General features: G+C 38.7%; 1 protein-coding gene across 2 annotated transcripts in view; it reads left to right on the top strand.

The window, feature by feature from the left end:
* The window catches only part of LOC115217418, a 52,991-nt gene that overhangs the window by 12,332 nt on the left and 22,217 nt on the right, over positions 1 to 18,442 (top strand). For both annotated transcript variants that reach the window (XM_036507065.1, XM_036507066.1), the window contains 3 exons: positions 9,016 to 9,037; positions 10,118 to 10,266; positions 14,298 to 14,345. In XM_036507065.1, coding sequence (XP_036362958.1) covers positions 9,016 to 9,037; positions 10,118 to 10,266; positions 14,298 to 14,345 — 219 coding nt within the window. The remainder of the gene's footprint in view (positions 1 to 9,015; positions 9,038 to 10,117; positions 10,267 to 14,297; positions 14,346 to 18,442) is intronic.

The raw sequence follows: 18,442 nt of genomic DNA, 5'->3' as shown, positions 1-18,442 counted from the left end.
TCACATGAACTTTCTCCGCCTCATTGACACAAGTACCCTCTGTCTCCCGCCCTTCATCCCGTTTCACCCCAACTGCCGTACATTCGCTCTTGTAACTACTAGCCTCGCTTGTCTCTTAGAACCTGCGAACTTCAAACTTCGCCCACGAGTAAATACACACCCAAACAGTCACAGCATCCGCCCTCCTTGTATCTCTTTACGCGTGTCCCCCTCTCTCCACCCCCGTCCGTCTCTGATATTATCATGTATCTCTATTATCATACGACGTGACCTTCACATTTTATTCTTTCCGCTTGACCTCTTTTTTTCCCTCTGCATTTACAGGCTAGGGAACGGAGCTGCAGAGGATGTAAACGCTCCTTCACACTAAAATTTTTTGCGGGAGCAATGTTTCGAACATCCTGTGTGTGTGTGTGTGTGTGTGTGTGTGTGTGTGTGTGTGTGCCTGTTCTGTTTTTATGTATATATGTGTTGTGGAATATAGATATAACGAAATTATGCCACCAATGTCGCATTTTAAACTTGATGAAGAAAAAAAAAAAGCCTTGCATATTTGTTCGGAAAGACTTTCGCCCGTACCTCCCCAATTTACTCTTTTACTTGTTTCAGTCATTTGACTGCGGCCATGCTGGAGCACCGCCTTTAGTCGAGCAAATCGACCCCGGGACTTATTCTTTGTAAGCCCAGTACTTATTCTATCGGTCTCTTTTGCCGAACCGCTAAGTGACGGGGACGTAAACACACCAGCATCGGTTGTCAAGCAATGCTAGGGGACAAACACAGACACACAATCACACACATATATATATGTATATATATATATATATATATATATATATATATATATATATATTATATATATATACATATATACGACAGGCTTCTTTCAGTTTCCGTCTACCAAATCCACTCACAAGGCATTGGTCGGCCCGGGGCTACAGCAGAAGACAGTTGCCCAAGATGCCACGCAGTGGGACTGAACCCGCAACCATGTGGTTGGTTAGCAAGTTACTTACCACACAGCCACTCCATAAATTTGTTTATTTTTTTTCCAAAAATCCCCGTTTTCGGATACGGAGGTTCCGGAAAATTGCCAAAATCGGCATTGTGAAATTTCCCCACCCCTTTCCCCCCCCACAACTTCAATTTTGACTTTTTTCTCTAACACTAACCCTAACCCTAAAACCCTCACCCTAACCCTAATCCTAAAACCCTCACCCTCACCCTAACCCTAAAACTCTAACCCTAACCCTAAAACCTTAACCCTAAAACCCTAACCCTAACCCTAAAACCCTAACTGTAAGTACAGAAATGTTTTGAAATTTTTGTCCAAGTCATGTCCGTATTTTTCCGCATATTTAGAAAAAAAGAAATTCTTAAAAAAAATTTTTTACAAAGATTTTTGGAAATTTTTTTCAGAATCATAATCTCCGTATTTTTCCGCATATTTTGGGGAAAAAATTGTGAAAAAAGTGAAAAATGAAGAAAAACGGGGGTTTGTGCCGAAAAAAAAAAAAATTTAAGGGTGGTTTGAGGGGGTGGGGATGGGTGGAAGTTTTGCCATTTGTTCTTACCTGCTTCATGTGTGTATGTAAAATCCGTAAATTTCCAAACAGAAAAATGAGAACGCCGTATCAATTATATCTTTCTTTATTGCCCATAAGGGGCCAACACAGAGGGGACAAAGACAAACACGTGGAGACACATAACACGAAAATAAATAAAACTGAAAAAAAAAATTAAATTAGAACGTATGATAAGATGAATGATAACATGAAAATGATAATGAAACTGTGTCGCTTGCCCCACCTCTAGCAGCATCATTTACTTCCTTGGGAGTCCTTTTGTCACATCGACACCAAATTTCTCTTAAAAAAAGACTCCGCCGGTTACGACGACGAGGGTCCCAGCCGATACGATCAACGGAACAGCTTGCTCGTGAAATTAACGTGCAAATGGCTGAGCATTCCACAGACACGTGTACCCTTAACGTAGTTCTCGGGGATAATCAGCGTGACACAGAGAGTGACAAGGCTGACCCTTTGAAATACAAGTACAACTCATTTTTGCCAGCTGAGTGGACTGGAGCAACGTGAAATAAAGTGTCTTGCTCAAGGACACAACGCGTCGCCGGGAATCGAACTCACAACCTTACGATCATGAGCCGAATGCCCTAACCACTAAGCCACGCGCCCTCACTGCAAATTTCTCTAATAGTTCTTCAAAGCCTATGTTGTCTGGTATCCTCTTAACGTCTGTATTGATTTTCAAGAACTTATAACATTTTTTGTATTTCTTCACTTCTTCTGCTTTTCTGAAAGTAACACACATATGTGCCACCCTATCATGTTCGTTTATTCTTTTGTACCAACAAATTTTGCCGTCTTCCAATCTGTTGTTTTCCGAAGTATTTCCTTATTCTCTTTGTCCGTCAATATACAAAAGTAATTTACTTAACGGGGAAGGGAATTCTTTGTACTTTATTGTGGTTGCATTTCTATTTTCTTTTTTGGTGTCTGTAGAGAGAGGGTGGGTCTGAGAGGATATGGGTGGGGTGGGTCAGGTTTGGGGTTCCACTATTCTTTTTTCCTATTTTTTCTTCTTCTTTCTGCAATTGTCCATGCTTCCTCTCTTTCCTTTCCCTCCTCTTACTTCTTTTCTGGTCTCTCGTCCATCCTTTCCGTAGTCTGCTTCTACAGAGGGCAGTGTGCTCTAATGTGGCCTTTTTGGCCACATTTAAAACAACGAGGAGTCCTGTCCCTCCACCCACACTTTCAACACTACATCTCCGATTGATACTGTTTCCACCAAATTTTCGAGTGTTTCAACTGTAGCCTGTACAATCAAATCCATTGTCTGTCCTTTCCAAACCGAGTTTTCTGTTTTTGTGGCTTGGGGGACGGCTAATTCTTCTTTACCTCCTAGAAGAACAGCCGCCACGACCCAAGCCACATCTATTTCTGGTGGGATTCCTTCCACCTTAATTCTAGAAGTCCTTCTTACCAAATAAGTGGGTAGAAGGACCACTTAGTTTTTACTGTGTTTATAGTGTTTTCCTTTGCTTTGTCTTCTGTCTTAAAATGGACTACAATAGTTCCGAATTTACTTCCTCTGACAAGATATAACATATATTGCCAGACTGAGCGCGATGCCTTTTCCATAGTTTCCGCTTCTACATGTTCTATTTTCTTTTCCTCCAATGAATACACCTTGTATACTACAGTCTTTTTGTCTATTTCGTCCATTATCTTCTGGAGTGGTGAGAGCTTAGTCTCCACCCACTCTACATGCAATTTTCTCATATTTTCCAATATTTGACTTCTGTAAAGCTTTTCTTCTGTGGGCATTTGTCCATCCTGTTGACTGCAAGAAGTAACTCCTCCTCCGAAGAGGACAATTCGGAATCATCAATGCCTGAATAGTACATTCTTTCTGCCATGGCTTCTCTTGATAAAATCGAAAGAAAGCACAACTAGAAAACCACTGCAAACCAACACAAAACAACCAAGAATTCAAACAACAGCAATTTCAAACAATAATCAAACTTCAACTCACACTACCAACACCTAAATATTCTTTCTACTCTGGGCACAAGGCCAGAAATTTTAGGGGAGGAGGCAGTTGATTAGATCGACCCCAGTACGCAACTGGTACTTAATTTATCGATCCCGAAAGGATGAAAGGCAAAGTCGACCACGGCTGTATTTGAAGTCTGAACGTAGCGGCAGCCGAAATATCTATTTCTTTACTACCCACAAGGGGCTAAACGCAGAGAGGACAAACAAGGACAGACAAATGGATTAAGTCGATTACATCGACCTCAGGGCGTAACTGGTACTTAATTTATCGACCCCGAAAGGATGAAAGGCAAAGTCGTCCTCGGCAGAATTTGAGCTCCGAACGTAACGGCAGACGAAATACGGCTACACATTTCGCCCGGCGTGCTAACGTTTCTGCCAGCTCGCCGCTTTCGCCGTATCAATTATAGTTGTCCATGTCTTTTTTTTTTTAACCACTAAAGAGCAGAAATATTGCAACATGCATGGAGAAAAGGAGGGACTATACAACGCATTTTATGAATTTCATAAAAAACATTCTTAGATCTTTTCGGTTTGAACGGCAGTTTTTTCTAGCGGTGTCATATGAAATTGTCACCCATAATTATGACCCTAGTATCGATCTATTGCATTTCAATCTGTTTTAGGGTTAGGGGTGTGGTGTGGGGGGAAGGGTATCTTTTTTTCTTCACAAATGTAAATAAACCCAATCTGTTTAACGAGGGACATATTCATACGGCACAGAATGTTTTTTTTTTACCTCAATAGACGTCATTGGTTGGTTGAAATTGCAGAAATTGAAGAAAAAAAACAACAAATATCTTACAAACTATAGAATTTTCTCAATAAAGCCAAGAGAAAAAGATGTTTTATAAGCACATTCTACCAGTATACGAAGTTTAAAAGTGTTTAGTTACCTAGAAATTATGTTAAAAACTGCCGTTCAAACCGAAAAGATCCACATTCTTGAAGTTTAAATTAGCACGTTCACGCAGAGGAACAACCGTACACGCACACACGCACGCACACACACACACACACACACTCACAGGAACAAGCATGCATGCACGTACAGCCCTTTAGCTTTCTTCCCTTCCTCTCATTTCGTCAACTGACAGTTTACAAGACAACGTGCTTTTCACGGAATTCGCCGAATGGTTTGTTTTGATTTTTCGAGTCAAACCGAAAGAATACCTATAAAGTTCTATCAATTATATTTGAGGGTATATTTCAAATGTCTTCCTTTTGGCGCGCCAAAGCCGGAAAGTGATCTGCAGTTTTAATTAATCCGCATCAAATTTACCAGTTAGAGAACATGGTTATTTAAAAGTTAAATAATAAGGGTAGAAATTAATATTAATCGGAAAATCACAAAAGAATTCTTCTTTTTCAGGGGAAGTGAGGTTGTATTTGATTTAACTGACCCCCAGTAATCAAGCAAAACTTATTTTATCATATTCTTTGGTGTGATGATGGAAAAATCATTTAGAAAAAGTACACAAGAGTGGCTGTGTGGTAAGTAGCTGGCTAACCAACCACATGCTTCTGGGTTCAGTCCCACTGCGTGGCATCTTGGGCAAGTGTCTTCTGCTATAGCCTCGGGCCGACCAAAGCCTTGTGAGTGGATTTGGTAGACGGAAACTGAAAGAAGCCTGTCGTATATATGTATATATATATATATAATAATAAATATTAGGGAATAAATCCAAATTTACAGGGAAAAAATCAGATTTAGGATTAAATCCAATTTTATAGTAAAATATTATATAATATTATTAGAGACAAAACCACTATTTTGAAAAACAAACAAGGAAAGACTTAATCAATACATAAAATTTTAATATATATATATATATATATATATATATATATATATATATATATATATATATATGTGTGTGTGTGTGCATGTGTGTGTATATGTTTGTGTGTTTGTCCCTCTAGCATTGCTTGACAACCGATGCTGGTGTGTTTACGTCCCCGTCACTTAGCGGTTCGGCAAAAAAGAGACCGATAGAATAAGTACTGGGCTTACAAAAGAATAAGTCCCGGGTTCGAGTTGCTCGATTAAAAGGCGGTGCTCCAGCATGGCCGCAGTCAAATGACTGAAACAAGTAAGCGAGTAAACAAGACACTGTAAATGGCATGTTTTGTTCTCTCTCTCTCTCTGTCCTTAACAAGTAGCTGTATTGTTCAGATGAGCGTACAGACGGTTAGATGTGTGGAGGGAGCGAAAAACAGTTAGATAACATGTTTAATTTAAATTCCTTCACACATCTCCGTTTCATTCATTACGTAATCAAACTTTTATTCTTTGTTTTGCTTTATGGTATTTCCAGTTCTTTTTTTGTTGTTGTTTTAACGTTTTCCTGTTTTAGTCTGTGTATTTAAATGTGTGTGTGTGTGTGTGTCGGGCCTAGTGTTACCATATGGTAGCAGTTAGTGGTGGTGAGGGTAAGGGTAACAGTGGCAGTGGTAGTAGTGGTGTTAGTGGTGGTCGTGTGTTAGCGGTAGTGGTGGTGGTGGTGATGCTGGTTGTTTTTGTGGTGGTGGTGGTGGTGATGAGAAGGGGTTATGGTGAGGGTGATGGTAGGGTGGTAGTGACTAGCTGCAGTGATGGTGTTGGCAGTGGCGGTGGTGGTGGTGTGTTAGTGTTGGTGATGCTAGTTGTTGTGGTGATGGTGATGAGAAGCGATTATGGTAGGGTGGTAGTGACTAGCTGCAAGTGATGGTGGTAGTGGTGGCAGTGTTGGTGTTAGTGGTGGGGATGGTAGTTTTGGTGGTGGTGGTGGTGGTGGTGGTGGTGGTGGTAAAGTAAATGTAAAGGTTACCTTCTCGAGTCATACCAACTCATAAGGGCCGGTTTCCCCGTTTCCTTGGCGCATAAATTCCCCACCTGGATGGGACGCCAGTCTGTCGCAGGGTTACTCACTTTTGTCAGCCGAGTGGACTGGAGTAACGTGAAATGAAGTGTTTTGCCTGCACATGATAATAAACAAAATGAAAAGAAAAAAGGGAAACATATAGGGGCAATTATGGTTGTGTGGTCAGAAGTTTGCTTCTCAACCACATGATGCCAGGTTCAGTCCCACTGCGTGGCACCTTGGGCAAGTGTCTTCTTTTATAGCCTAGGGTTGACCAAACCCTTGTGAGTGGATTTGGTACACGGAAACTAAAAGACCATTGTATATGTGTGTGAGTGAGCATAAGTGTGTGTGTGTGCAAGTGTGTGTATGTGTGTACAAGCGGATGTGTTTTGTGTGTGTGTGTGTGAGTGTGCATGTGTGCGTGAATGCATGTTTTGTGTGTGTGTGTGTGAGTGTGCATGTGTGCGTGAATGCATGTTTTGTGTGTGTGTGTTTGTGTGTGTATTTGACCCCTACCACTACTTGACAACCAGTTTTGGTGTGTTTCATCTCCGTAACTTAGCAGCTCAACAAAAGAGGACCAATAAAATGAATAATCAGGCTTTAAAAAAAAATTGAACAAGTACTGGGAATGATTCATTCCACTTAAAATTCTTCAAGGCTTTGCCCCAGCATGGCCAGTCTAATGACCGAAACCGATAAAAGATGAAAAAATGAAAAGACAGATTCCTTGGTTCAGGGAGGAATGTCCAACATTCTTCTAGGGTAGCAACTGCCACAGGGCATGACACGTTTCGGCACAGCCACTTTGGCACACCATTTTGGCACAGTCATTTCGGTGCCGCTAATTTGGTGGTGCTGATTCGATGCTGACTTATTTGACATCAGGTGTTTTTTTTATGTTTCTCTTGTTGTAATGTTATTCTCATTCCCCCCCCCCCCCCCACTTCACTCTGTCTGCATGTGTGAGAGCATATTTCCTTATATGGGGATGAGGAGAGAGAAAAGGTTTATGTCAGTTGTGTTCAGCTAATGAATTGTAATGTTCTTCTCCCTTTCTCTTTCTCCCTCTCTCTCTCTCTCTTTTACTCTTTCACTTGTTTCAGTCATTTGACTGCGGCCATGCTGGAGCACCGCCTTTAGTCGAGCAACTCGACCCCGGGACTTATTCTTTGTTAGCCCAGTACTTATTCTATCGGTCAGTTTTGCCGAACACTAAGTAACAGGGACATAAACACACCAGCATCGGTTGTCACGCAATGCTAGGGGGACAAACACAGATACACAAACACACACACGCACACACACACACACACACACACATATATATATATATATATATATATATATATATATATATATATATATATATATATATATATATATATATATATGTACATATACATATATACGACGGGCTTCTTTCAGTTTCCATCTACCAAATCCACTCACAAGGCATTGGTCGGCCAGAGGCTATAGTAGAAGACACTTGCCCAAGATGCCTCTCTCTCTGTCGTATCTTCTCTCCCTCCATCTCAATATGCATATATCTCTGCACACACATGTGTGTGTGTGTGTATGTATGTGTATGTTTGCTTCCAGTGCTAATAGCTACTGCCACCAAAACTGGTTGAATATCCAAACAGTCTCAAACAAATGGTTTCATTCCAATGACATCAGCATCATTCCAGCTGTAAAAGCAATATTCCATTCTAGTTTCAAAGGGTAAAGACTCCCTTCAATTATGAATGACCATGGGATTGCACCTGGAAAGTTTATCTCCAAGGCACATGTCTGGGCAAGGTTATTTAAGGGAGACCAGCACTCAATTCATGCATACCAGCCTCCCCTCTCCGTGCCACCAGTGCTGTCCAAGGGAAAGACAAAGCCCGATACAGCTTGGCACCAGTGACATTACAAATCATTCCTACAGCTGAGTGGACTGAAACGATGGGAAAATATAATGTCTTGCTCAAAGAACTCAACACAGCTCGTTCCAGGAATTGAACTCACAACCTCACAGTTGTAAGCCCAAATGCTCTAACCACTGAGCCATTTGCCTTCACCATTGTAGCATTACAGAAATCATATATGCCAAATGCTTCACAACTGAATGAATTAAGGAATCACTGCAGTTACCTTCTGATCATAGACCTGTTGCATCTATCAAAGTATTGACATAGCTTCTTGTACAAGAATTAAATATATGTGTGTGCATGTAATAATGTATTGTATATATGTAGGTATATTGCATGTTTATATATTATATTATTATATTGTATATTATTATTGTATGTGGAGGCACGTGGCTTAGTGGTTAGGGTGTCAGCATCATGATCATAAGATTGTGGTTTCGATTCCTGGACCGGGTGACGCGTTGTGTTCTTGAGCAAAACACTTCATTTCACATTGCTCCAGTCCACTCAGCTGGCAAAAATGAGTAACACTGCGATGGACTGGCGTCCCGTCCAGCTGGGGAACACATACGCCATTGAAACCGGGAAACCGAGCCCATGAGCCTGGCTAGGCTTTAAACGTGTGCATTTATTTTATTTATTATTATTATTGTATATTTTCTTTATCTTTTGCAGAAAAAGAACTGTTATCCATATCGTAAGAGCTATTTTATTCATCTCTTTGTGTCTGTTTGTCTGTATATATGCCTGATTTAATGCTTGTTAATATTATATCTTTATATATAAAAGAGAGGTTGTGTGTCTGTCTCCTATGATTTAGATTCCTAACTACTCCCACATTTTGCGGTGCAGTTTAACTTATAGTCGTGATTCATATCGAGCCCTTCTGGGTATTAGTGCGCGTCTACGATGAGTCTACAATTAAAAAAAAATTTACCATAATTTTTTTTCCATTTCATGCATTTTTTTCGCGCTATTATATAAGGGAAGTAACTCTCTAAAAATGTCTACGATGAGTCAACGATTCTAAAAAAAATTTACCATAATTTTTTTTCCATTTCATGCATTTTTTTCGCTATTATATAAGGGAAGTAACTCTCTAAAAATGCTTATATAGTTATTTCCCTTACAAACCCGAGCAATGCCGGGCGATACTGCTAGTTACAAATATTTCTGTTATATATGTGTAATAGCAGGACCCAGGAATATTTCATGGGATTAATGGTAAATCGTTTGGTTTATCATCTTGCTTTGATTTCACAACGAGGGTTGGCAACTGGAAGGGTATCTGGCTGTAGAAAATCTGCCTTAACAAATCCCAACCAGCCCATGCCAGCATGGAAAAGTAGATGTTAATGAAACATGTATGGCCTCTCATAGACCAATCCTTTCGGTCATCTCTTTTGAAACATAGGGGTATGACATATTTATTCTAAGCCCTTAAGATATAGGCCAAAATGCTGTTTCTTTAAATGTTTGTTTTGCAAGATTTTTGATGTGAAATCGTGTGTTGAAACAGATATTGTTGTATTTAGGAATGGTCATTTTGCCAGTTTAGCCAATAAAAACACACGCACTGTATATTTGGTGTTACTTTGCTTCAGCGTTATTTATTTTTTACATTAATCTTAATCTTAATTAATTGCATCATTTATCAAAATCTTTAAAGATTTTGATGAAGGATGCAAAAAAATGATAAAGTTTCTAAATTAATTTATTAGTTTACTTGAATTCCGTTTCTAACAAAATCTGTTATCCCGTTTTCTTTACATTTCAGAATGGCAATCTAACATCAACGTAGAAGTTGATAGAAATCATCACAGCTTACTAGTACGATTTTCTCATGCCGAACAAGTAACGAACTTTGTGAATTACACAGTGGTGTTACAGAGAGATAATTATAATACAACTGAAACAACAAATGAGGTAAGTTCAAACTGCTGTTATTTTCACAGCATCACAAGAGAGCATGAGGCACTTTCACAGAACCATTTAGGTGGCACGTATTTGGCTTTGCTGTTTTAATGCTGACTTATTTGACAGAAAACATTTGGATCTTTTCGGTTTGAACGGCAGTTTTTAACATAATTTCTAGGTAACTAAAAAGTTTTAAACTTTGTATACTGGTAGAATGTGTTTATAAAACATCTTTTTCTCTTGGCTTTATTGAGAAAATTCTATAGTTTGTAAGATATTTGTTTTGTTTTTTTTCTTCAATTTCTGCAATTTCAACCAATCAGTGACATCTATTGAGGTAAAATACATTCTGTGCCGTATGAATATGTCCCTTGTTTAAGAAACAGATTGGGTTTATTTACATTTGTGAAGAAAAAAATATACCCTTCCCCCCACCCTAACCCTAACCCTAAAAGAGATTGAAATGCAATAGATCAATTCTAGGGTCATAAATATGGGTGACAATTTCATATGACACCGCTAGAAAAAACTGCCGTTCAAACTGAAAAGATCCAAACATTTTAATGTTTCTTTCATTCTCTCTCTTGCTCTCTCCTTCTCTTGCTCTCCCTCGCCATTTCTTTCATTCACTTGCTCTCTCTTTATCTAGCTCTTTCTCTGTCTATCTCTCTTTCTCTCTCTTTCTTGCTTTCTCTATCTCTCTTTCTCTCCCTCTTGCTCTGTTTCACTCTCTCTCTCTCTCTCACGCATTTTCTCTCTCTGTTGGTCTCTCCTCTTGCTCTCTCTTCCTCTAGCTCTGTCTGTCTGTATGTCTGTTTGCCCGCCCCTCTATATGTATATGTATGTATATATATATATATATATATATATATATGGAAACTGCGGATGTGCTACCAGTGCCGGTGGCATGTCGAAACTCTGCTTGTGAAGACCTCGTTGAGGCAAGTGAGGATCAGAATCGAAATCGATCAATGGAAATCGATCAATGGAAATTGCAGATGTGTTACCAGTGCCGGTGGCATGTAAGAGAACTTTCCGTTTCGCGACCGTTGCCAGCACCGCCCCGTTTCGTGTCCGTTGCCAGCCTCGCCTGGCCCTCGTGCCGGTGGCACATAAAAAGCACCATCCGTTCGTGGCCGTTTGCCAGCTCTGTCTGGCACCAGTGCGGGTGGCACGTAAAAAGCACCCACTACACTCACGGAGTGGTTGGCGTTAGGAAGGGCATCCAGCCGTAGAAACACTGCCAGATTTGACTGGGCCTGATGAAGCCTTCTGGCTTCACAGACCCCAGTAGAACCGTCCAACCCATGCTAGCATGGAAAACGGACGCTAAACGATGATGGTGATGATGATGATGATGAATATATATATATATTGCTTGCTCCAGTTTGCCTGGCTGGCAAAAATATAATGAAATGACAACATATTCTGCTCCTTACATTGTTACCGTCGAGTGGTCCTTGGGGAAAAAGGCACAACCGTCCAACCATAAAAATACTTGTTCCATCCAATTTACCATACAACTATATAAAAACCTTAGGGAAGTGGATGTAAAAAAAAAAAAACTCCCAAAATACATGTGTATATATATATATGTATATATATATATATATATCTGTATACATATAAAATCACAAAATCAGGAAGTATGAGAGATTCTGAATATAATTTACTACTTGGGTATCTTAGATATTGGGTTGCATGAACAAGTTAAATCACATCATAGTAGAATTACTATTAACTAATAGCCTTGTAAGGGTGCTTTCTGTGAGTTCTACTTGATTCTCTGAACCCAATTTTATACTTTGTGTGTGTGTGTGTTATGAGGAGGAGGTTTCTGCTATTATTAAAAAACCTACATACATTCAGTACCTGATTCAGAGGATAATCTTACTAATGAGGAAAAAATACTATGTATATGTTTTCTTATATGTGTGTGTTTGTGTATGTATGCATATGTGCATTAATATATACATACATACATACATATATATATTTCTTTATTGCCCACAAGGGGCTAAACATAGAGAGGACAAACAAGGACAGACAAACGGATTAAGTCGATTACATCGACCCCTGTGCGTAATTGGTACTTTTATTTATTGACCCCGAAAGGATGAAAGGAAAAGTCGACCTCAGTGGAATTTGAACTCAGAACGTAACGATAGACGAAATACCGCTAAGCATTCCGCCCGGCGAGCTAACGTGTCTGCCAGCTCGCCTTATATATATATATATATATATATATATATATAATATATATATATATATATATATATATATATATATATCTATATATATATATATAATATATATATATATATATATATATATCTATATATATATATATATATATATATATAATATATATATATATATATATATAGATAGATAGATAGATAGATATGCATATATGTATGTGTGTGTGTGTTTTCCAGAACTATGAGTAAGGTGTAGCCTTAACAAGATGTAGCTGGTGCAATTATTAAAAATGGTCCAATTTCAACTCTTGAAAGCCTGTGGTTGAGGTGGAGGAGAAGGAATGGTGAGTGAATGATCTTCAGGAAGTCCTGCGGAGTGACACAGTTTCTTGAAGGAGATGTGTGGTAGGATGGGTTAAAAAATTTGATAACGTGTTAATTTAGTATAAAATGCTCCAAAGTGTGGTAAAGAGAAAGAAGTCAAGAGGATGATTTTGCCAAGGGTACTTTTGAATGTGGCTGGTTTATACAGGGTTGTGGTTAGCAGATTCTGAGGAATGGAGGTCATAGCCATATTGTGTATTTTATACACATGTATTTACTGTGTATTTGTCCCATAATTATACGTTAATCGTAGCGCCCATGCTGAAGATATGGTTTATGTTCCTATAACCTTTGTTAATTCTGTAACCCTTTAAAACGGAACATAAACCTTCTTTCATGCAAAGATAGCTTAAACTGTGCTCTAAATGGAAATGTTGTCAAATCCTATTTTATGGACTCAACCATGTTCTAAAATAAGTCGAAAGGTAAGCTACTATAAATCAGTACGAACTTTCCGGACAACCCAATATAAGAGAAAAACATAATAATTGAAGTAGGTAAAGATAGATTTCTGTTTGTTTTTCAAATTCCAATCCAGCAACTTTTAGTGTTTGGCCCTGATCTTATTAATGCTCATGGCAAAAGAAAGTGTGATAGGAAACGGTAAGGGCTTAAATTTGTATGAGACATTAGATGGTGTAATTGGTATGTGAGGAATGAAGATGGTGTCAGGTTTACCACATCTAATGAGAATATTTGCCTCAGTGCAGTTCATCATAGGCTTGTGCCTCCCTTGAACCATATATATATATGTGTGTGGTGTATATATATATATATATATATATATATATATATATAATATATATATATATATATATATATATATATTATATATATATATATATGTATAATATATATATGTATATATATATATATATATATTATATATATATATGTATATATGTATATGTATATATGTATATATGTATATGTATATGTGTATATATGTATATATATATATATATGTATATATGTATATGTATATATGTATATGTGTGAGTGTATATATATATATATATCTTTATATATAAAGCTGAAGTTGTCTGTGTGGCAGGTTTGGTAGCCTTCAACTAACACTATCTCCTCTGAGACCCTGTGGCGCGCAAGTTTACCAAAATTGAGAGTATGATAGAAGAAGGCTTGCTCTTCATTCTGTAGAAGAAAAACATTCAAATCGGACCACCTTAAGACCAAAAATTATTTACATCAAAAAGGTGCTTTTTTTTCTATGAAAATCCCTATTTTTTACGATTTTTTTACTGCTGCGTCGCCATTTTTCAGTGTATTTCAACTAGAAAAATGTCCACTTAAAGAGAATAACAAGCTAGATAATGCAAAATTTTTACTTTTCAAAAATTCCAATTCTAAAGGGTCGAAACAAACACGAGCAACGCCAGGCGATACTGCTAGTATATGATTATAATTGTTATAGTAATAGAATTATTATTTTTACAGACTGAAGTTGTCTTCAACGATATCTGCAATGGGAACTATGTCATATATGTAAGTATATCTGCATTCTCTTTTGTATATTTACGTTTCCACACTGAAGGTATTAGCCATAATGAGTGCAGGTGAGGGGGTGGAATGTTTAAGGGAGAACTGTTATCTCTGTTTTGCAACGTTGGGTTTCTCACTCAGAGAAAGGGCAGATAGTGTGGCACAGGAGAGTGAGACGTGAGTGCTGAATGTGGAGTGAAGGGCATGATGTATGATGCTTGTATGTGAAATGTGGTGTTTCATGAAAATGAAACATGGGCTTTTGCCCTTTGTCAGTCCAAAACATTTTCATAATCTTGTCCTAAATGTCTCACAGAAATCCAACCCCAAACCCTGCACTAGATAACTTTGAAAAAAATTTACTACGCATGATAAAAAGCATTATTTTCTCTAATAGATCTAATTATTTTCAGAAGGACATATCCAGAATTATATCTAAGATAACGAGTTCACCACACCTGCTAGTCTTTTTAGACAAGACTGGAAATTTATACTACCCTCCCTTGGAAATATTTACCAACCTTATATCAAAGGAACTTAATACAAATTATCAACATGCACATGGGACATTAACAACATCTACTGTTAGCTCATTGCTGATCTAAATTTACTAAATACAACTGAACCATATATACCCCACCTACTTCACTCTGAAAGACTACAAATCCAACTTCTCCACTGAGCCTTCTATTAGACTGATCTGCCCCACTAAATCAGACTTAGGTCAAATTAGTCAATACATTATCCATCAAATTCTATACCTTGTTAGATAGAACTAATGTTAAGTTTCCACTTTGGAATTTACTGGTAATGTCATCACTTGGTTCCACTCTCTTCCTTATAAACTGCATGCCAATTTCCTTCAGTTTGACATCTCAAATTAATATTCTTCAGTATGATCATTTCTCTTAAATAAAGCTTTAATCTTCACTCGAAAGTATGCACCTATTTCTCGACCTGACATTGTTATCATCCTGGCTGCAAGGAAAACTCTAATTAACTTCAAAGATAATTATTGGACCTGCAACTCATCTATGAATTTCTTCGATATACACATGGGCTCATCTGACTCAGCCCAGGTTACTGACCTAGTTGGCCTATTCCATCTTTCCCAAATTAAGCAATACTTCCCTAACCTCTCTGGAGGGCTCTACAGGGTTGATGCACTTATTGTAGCAACTGGATTATCTCAACCTTCTGTAGAATGCACTAAGAAAGCTTTACATAAACTTACTCTTACTTCACTCAATTGGTTACTACTCTATCAATCTCTCCCTCCCTCCCTCTCTCTCTCTCTCTATTCACCTCCCTCTATTCAATTTCATACACCTCAGCATACATCAGTGCTTCACTTCCAGTACCAACCCACATTTACTTCTATTACTACCTCAGTTGGGGCTGGCTCGCGAATTCGCAAGCCTCTTCGGGGGAGTCAAATAGCAACCACACCATTGCATGTTTGATCCCCCCCCATTATCCCGAGAGATATATTTAATAGTTGGCATATATGTTTCCAACTCTTTTTCTATTACATTTTTTCCGAAGACTGTGATGGTGTCGAGGGACTTGGCATAAGTCCTCAAGGCCATCGTCTTTTTTTGCAAATTCTTCCAACCATTTTTTGGGTGCTGTAATCTCCCACTCCACAAGTCATTCTTTGTTCTTTGCCATGTTTAATTAAAGAAAAAGTCCAAAGACAGTTCATAAAATTCAAATAATTAAATAGAAAAAGAAAGAAACGGGAAGAAAATTCCAACAAAATGGAGGCACTACCTCCACTAGTACCCTCATTCCTGAACTATCTTTTCTCCTCTTACCATTCTCTACCTTAATACCCCCCAACCCCATCGGCTTTCCTATTTCTCCCCTCTAATACAGCTAGCTCTTCACATTCAATCATTCTATCTTTGAACTTCTCTGCTTTAAGATCTGAAATGTAAGATCTTCTCCATCTTGATGATGGAGACTTGTCTTGTCCAATGTTTATCGTATCCATAAGGCCACATATTGTGATGAACTACGTCTTCCAAAATTATTATGGATCTCCAAGTCCCCAGAAACAGCTGCTGAACTTATAACACATTTCTTCCACCCCTTTAATTTTCTCTGGTCTTTGTACTTTGTGTAATATGGACCTCATCATCATCATTTTACACCCACTTTCCATGCTGGCATGGGTTGGACGGTTTGACTGAGAACTGGTGAGCCAGAGGCTGCACCAGGCTCAATCTGATCTGGCAAAGTTTCTACAGCTGGATGCCCTTCCTAACGCCAACCATTCCGAGAGTGTAGTGGGTGCTTTTACATGCTACCTGCACAGGAGCCAGTCTGGTGGCACTGGCAACAGCCACACTTGAATGTTGTTTTTCACGTGCCACCAGCACATGTGCCTGTAAAGCAACACTGGTAATGATCATGCTTTTCACGTGTCACTGGCACAGGAGCCAATCAGGCGGTACTGTCATCAGCCACATCAGTAATGTGCTTTTAGCGTTCCACTGGCATCAGTGCCAATCAGGCGGTAATGTCATCGGCCACGTCAGCGATTTTGATTTATTTACAATTGCCTCAATTGGTCTTCGCAAGCAAAGTTCATTGTCCAATGAATGAGGGGTACTCATAAGTGGGTCAGTTACACCCCACGTTCGAATATGCTTTTAACGTCCCACTGGCACGAGTGCAAGTCAGGCGGTACTGTCATCGGCCACGTCAGCAATTTTGATTTTAATTTCACTTGCCTCAATGTCTTCACAAGCAAGGTTTATTGTCCAATAAACGAGGGGTATTCATAAATGGGCTGGTTACATCCACTGGCATAGGGCATGAGCTACGGTCTCACTTGGCTTGTTGGGTCTTCTCAAGCACAGCATATCTCCAAAGGTCCCGGTCACTAGTCATTGCCTCAGTAAGACCCAATGTTTGAAGGTCTTGCTTCACCACCTCATCCCAGGTTTTCCTGGGTCTACCTCTTCCAAAGGTTCCCTTAACTGCTATGGTGTGACACTTTTTCACACAGCTGTCATTATTCATTCACAACACATGACCATACCAGTGCAATTGTCTAATATAAATATCTATATATATAAATGGCAAAATGTGTGTCTGTGTGTGTGTTCTTTATACGAATCCACAATTTTTCTGTTAGAGGGCTGGCACTTTCTATAGTCATTCAAAACCATCCAAGGGTGGTCGTGCACATCTTTACATTTCCCCAGTCACCCCGCAAAGCCATTAAAAAATCAATAGAAGTGATTTTTTTTTTGTGAATTTTCTATCCAAAACCCAATCAAAATGCTCGAAACTTGATACGCCAATTGAATGCCAGCTAGTTGTATGTGATTGTTCGTAGATTTGGACAGTACTCGCGTGTATGTGCGCACACATGCAGCTGTATATGCATGCACTAGCACTATGACCCTGCGTTGCCGGGTCATAGAGCTAGTAAATTATGAAACTCTAAAAGAAATGGCAGATGCCAAGAACCTACATATATGTTTCAGTTCATGCCCCTAGGTGATTCATAATTCTAAGCATTTGAGTAGGGTCATATGCTAAGAATTGGTCATCATTTTCAATTATATGGGGGCAGGATCTCATCAGGGCTTTATGAGCTTATACAACAAAGGTTAACATATTCCTTGGAAGATGTAGATCAATTACATATAATTTTCAGAAGTTAGAACATATTATGCATTATGCGTATGTACTACCAGATTTGACAGGGCCTGATGAAGCCTTCTGGCTTCACAGACCCCAGTAGAACCGTCCAACCCATGCTAGCATGGAAAATCGGACGCTAAACGATGATGATGATGATGATGATTTAACAGATGTAAAGATGAAATAAAAAAAAATAACATACAACTACAGGTAAAGTAAGAAGATATAAGAGAAAAAGTAAAGAAAAATATAAATTTATGTAAAAATATCTCTCTATATATAAACGGCAGTTTGTCTGTGTGTGTTTCTGTGTGTCTGTTTGCTTGTACCCTCACCCTGACCACGGCTTTCAACCGATTCTGATGAAACTTGACACACACATAGCCCAATGTCATAATTCAAAACTAACGCAGCGAAAATTTTGAAAAGTTCCCCCAGTT

Source organism: Octopus sinensis, linkage group LG11 (assembly GCF_006345805.1).
Source record: "Octopus sinensis linkage group LG11, ASM634580v1, whole genome shotgun sequence".
Lineage (NCBI taxonomy): Eukaryota > Metazoa > Mollusca > Cephalopoda > Octopoda > Octopodidae > Octopus > Octopus sinensis.
This window is presented reverse-complemented; position numbering and strand designations above follow the sequence as displayed.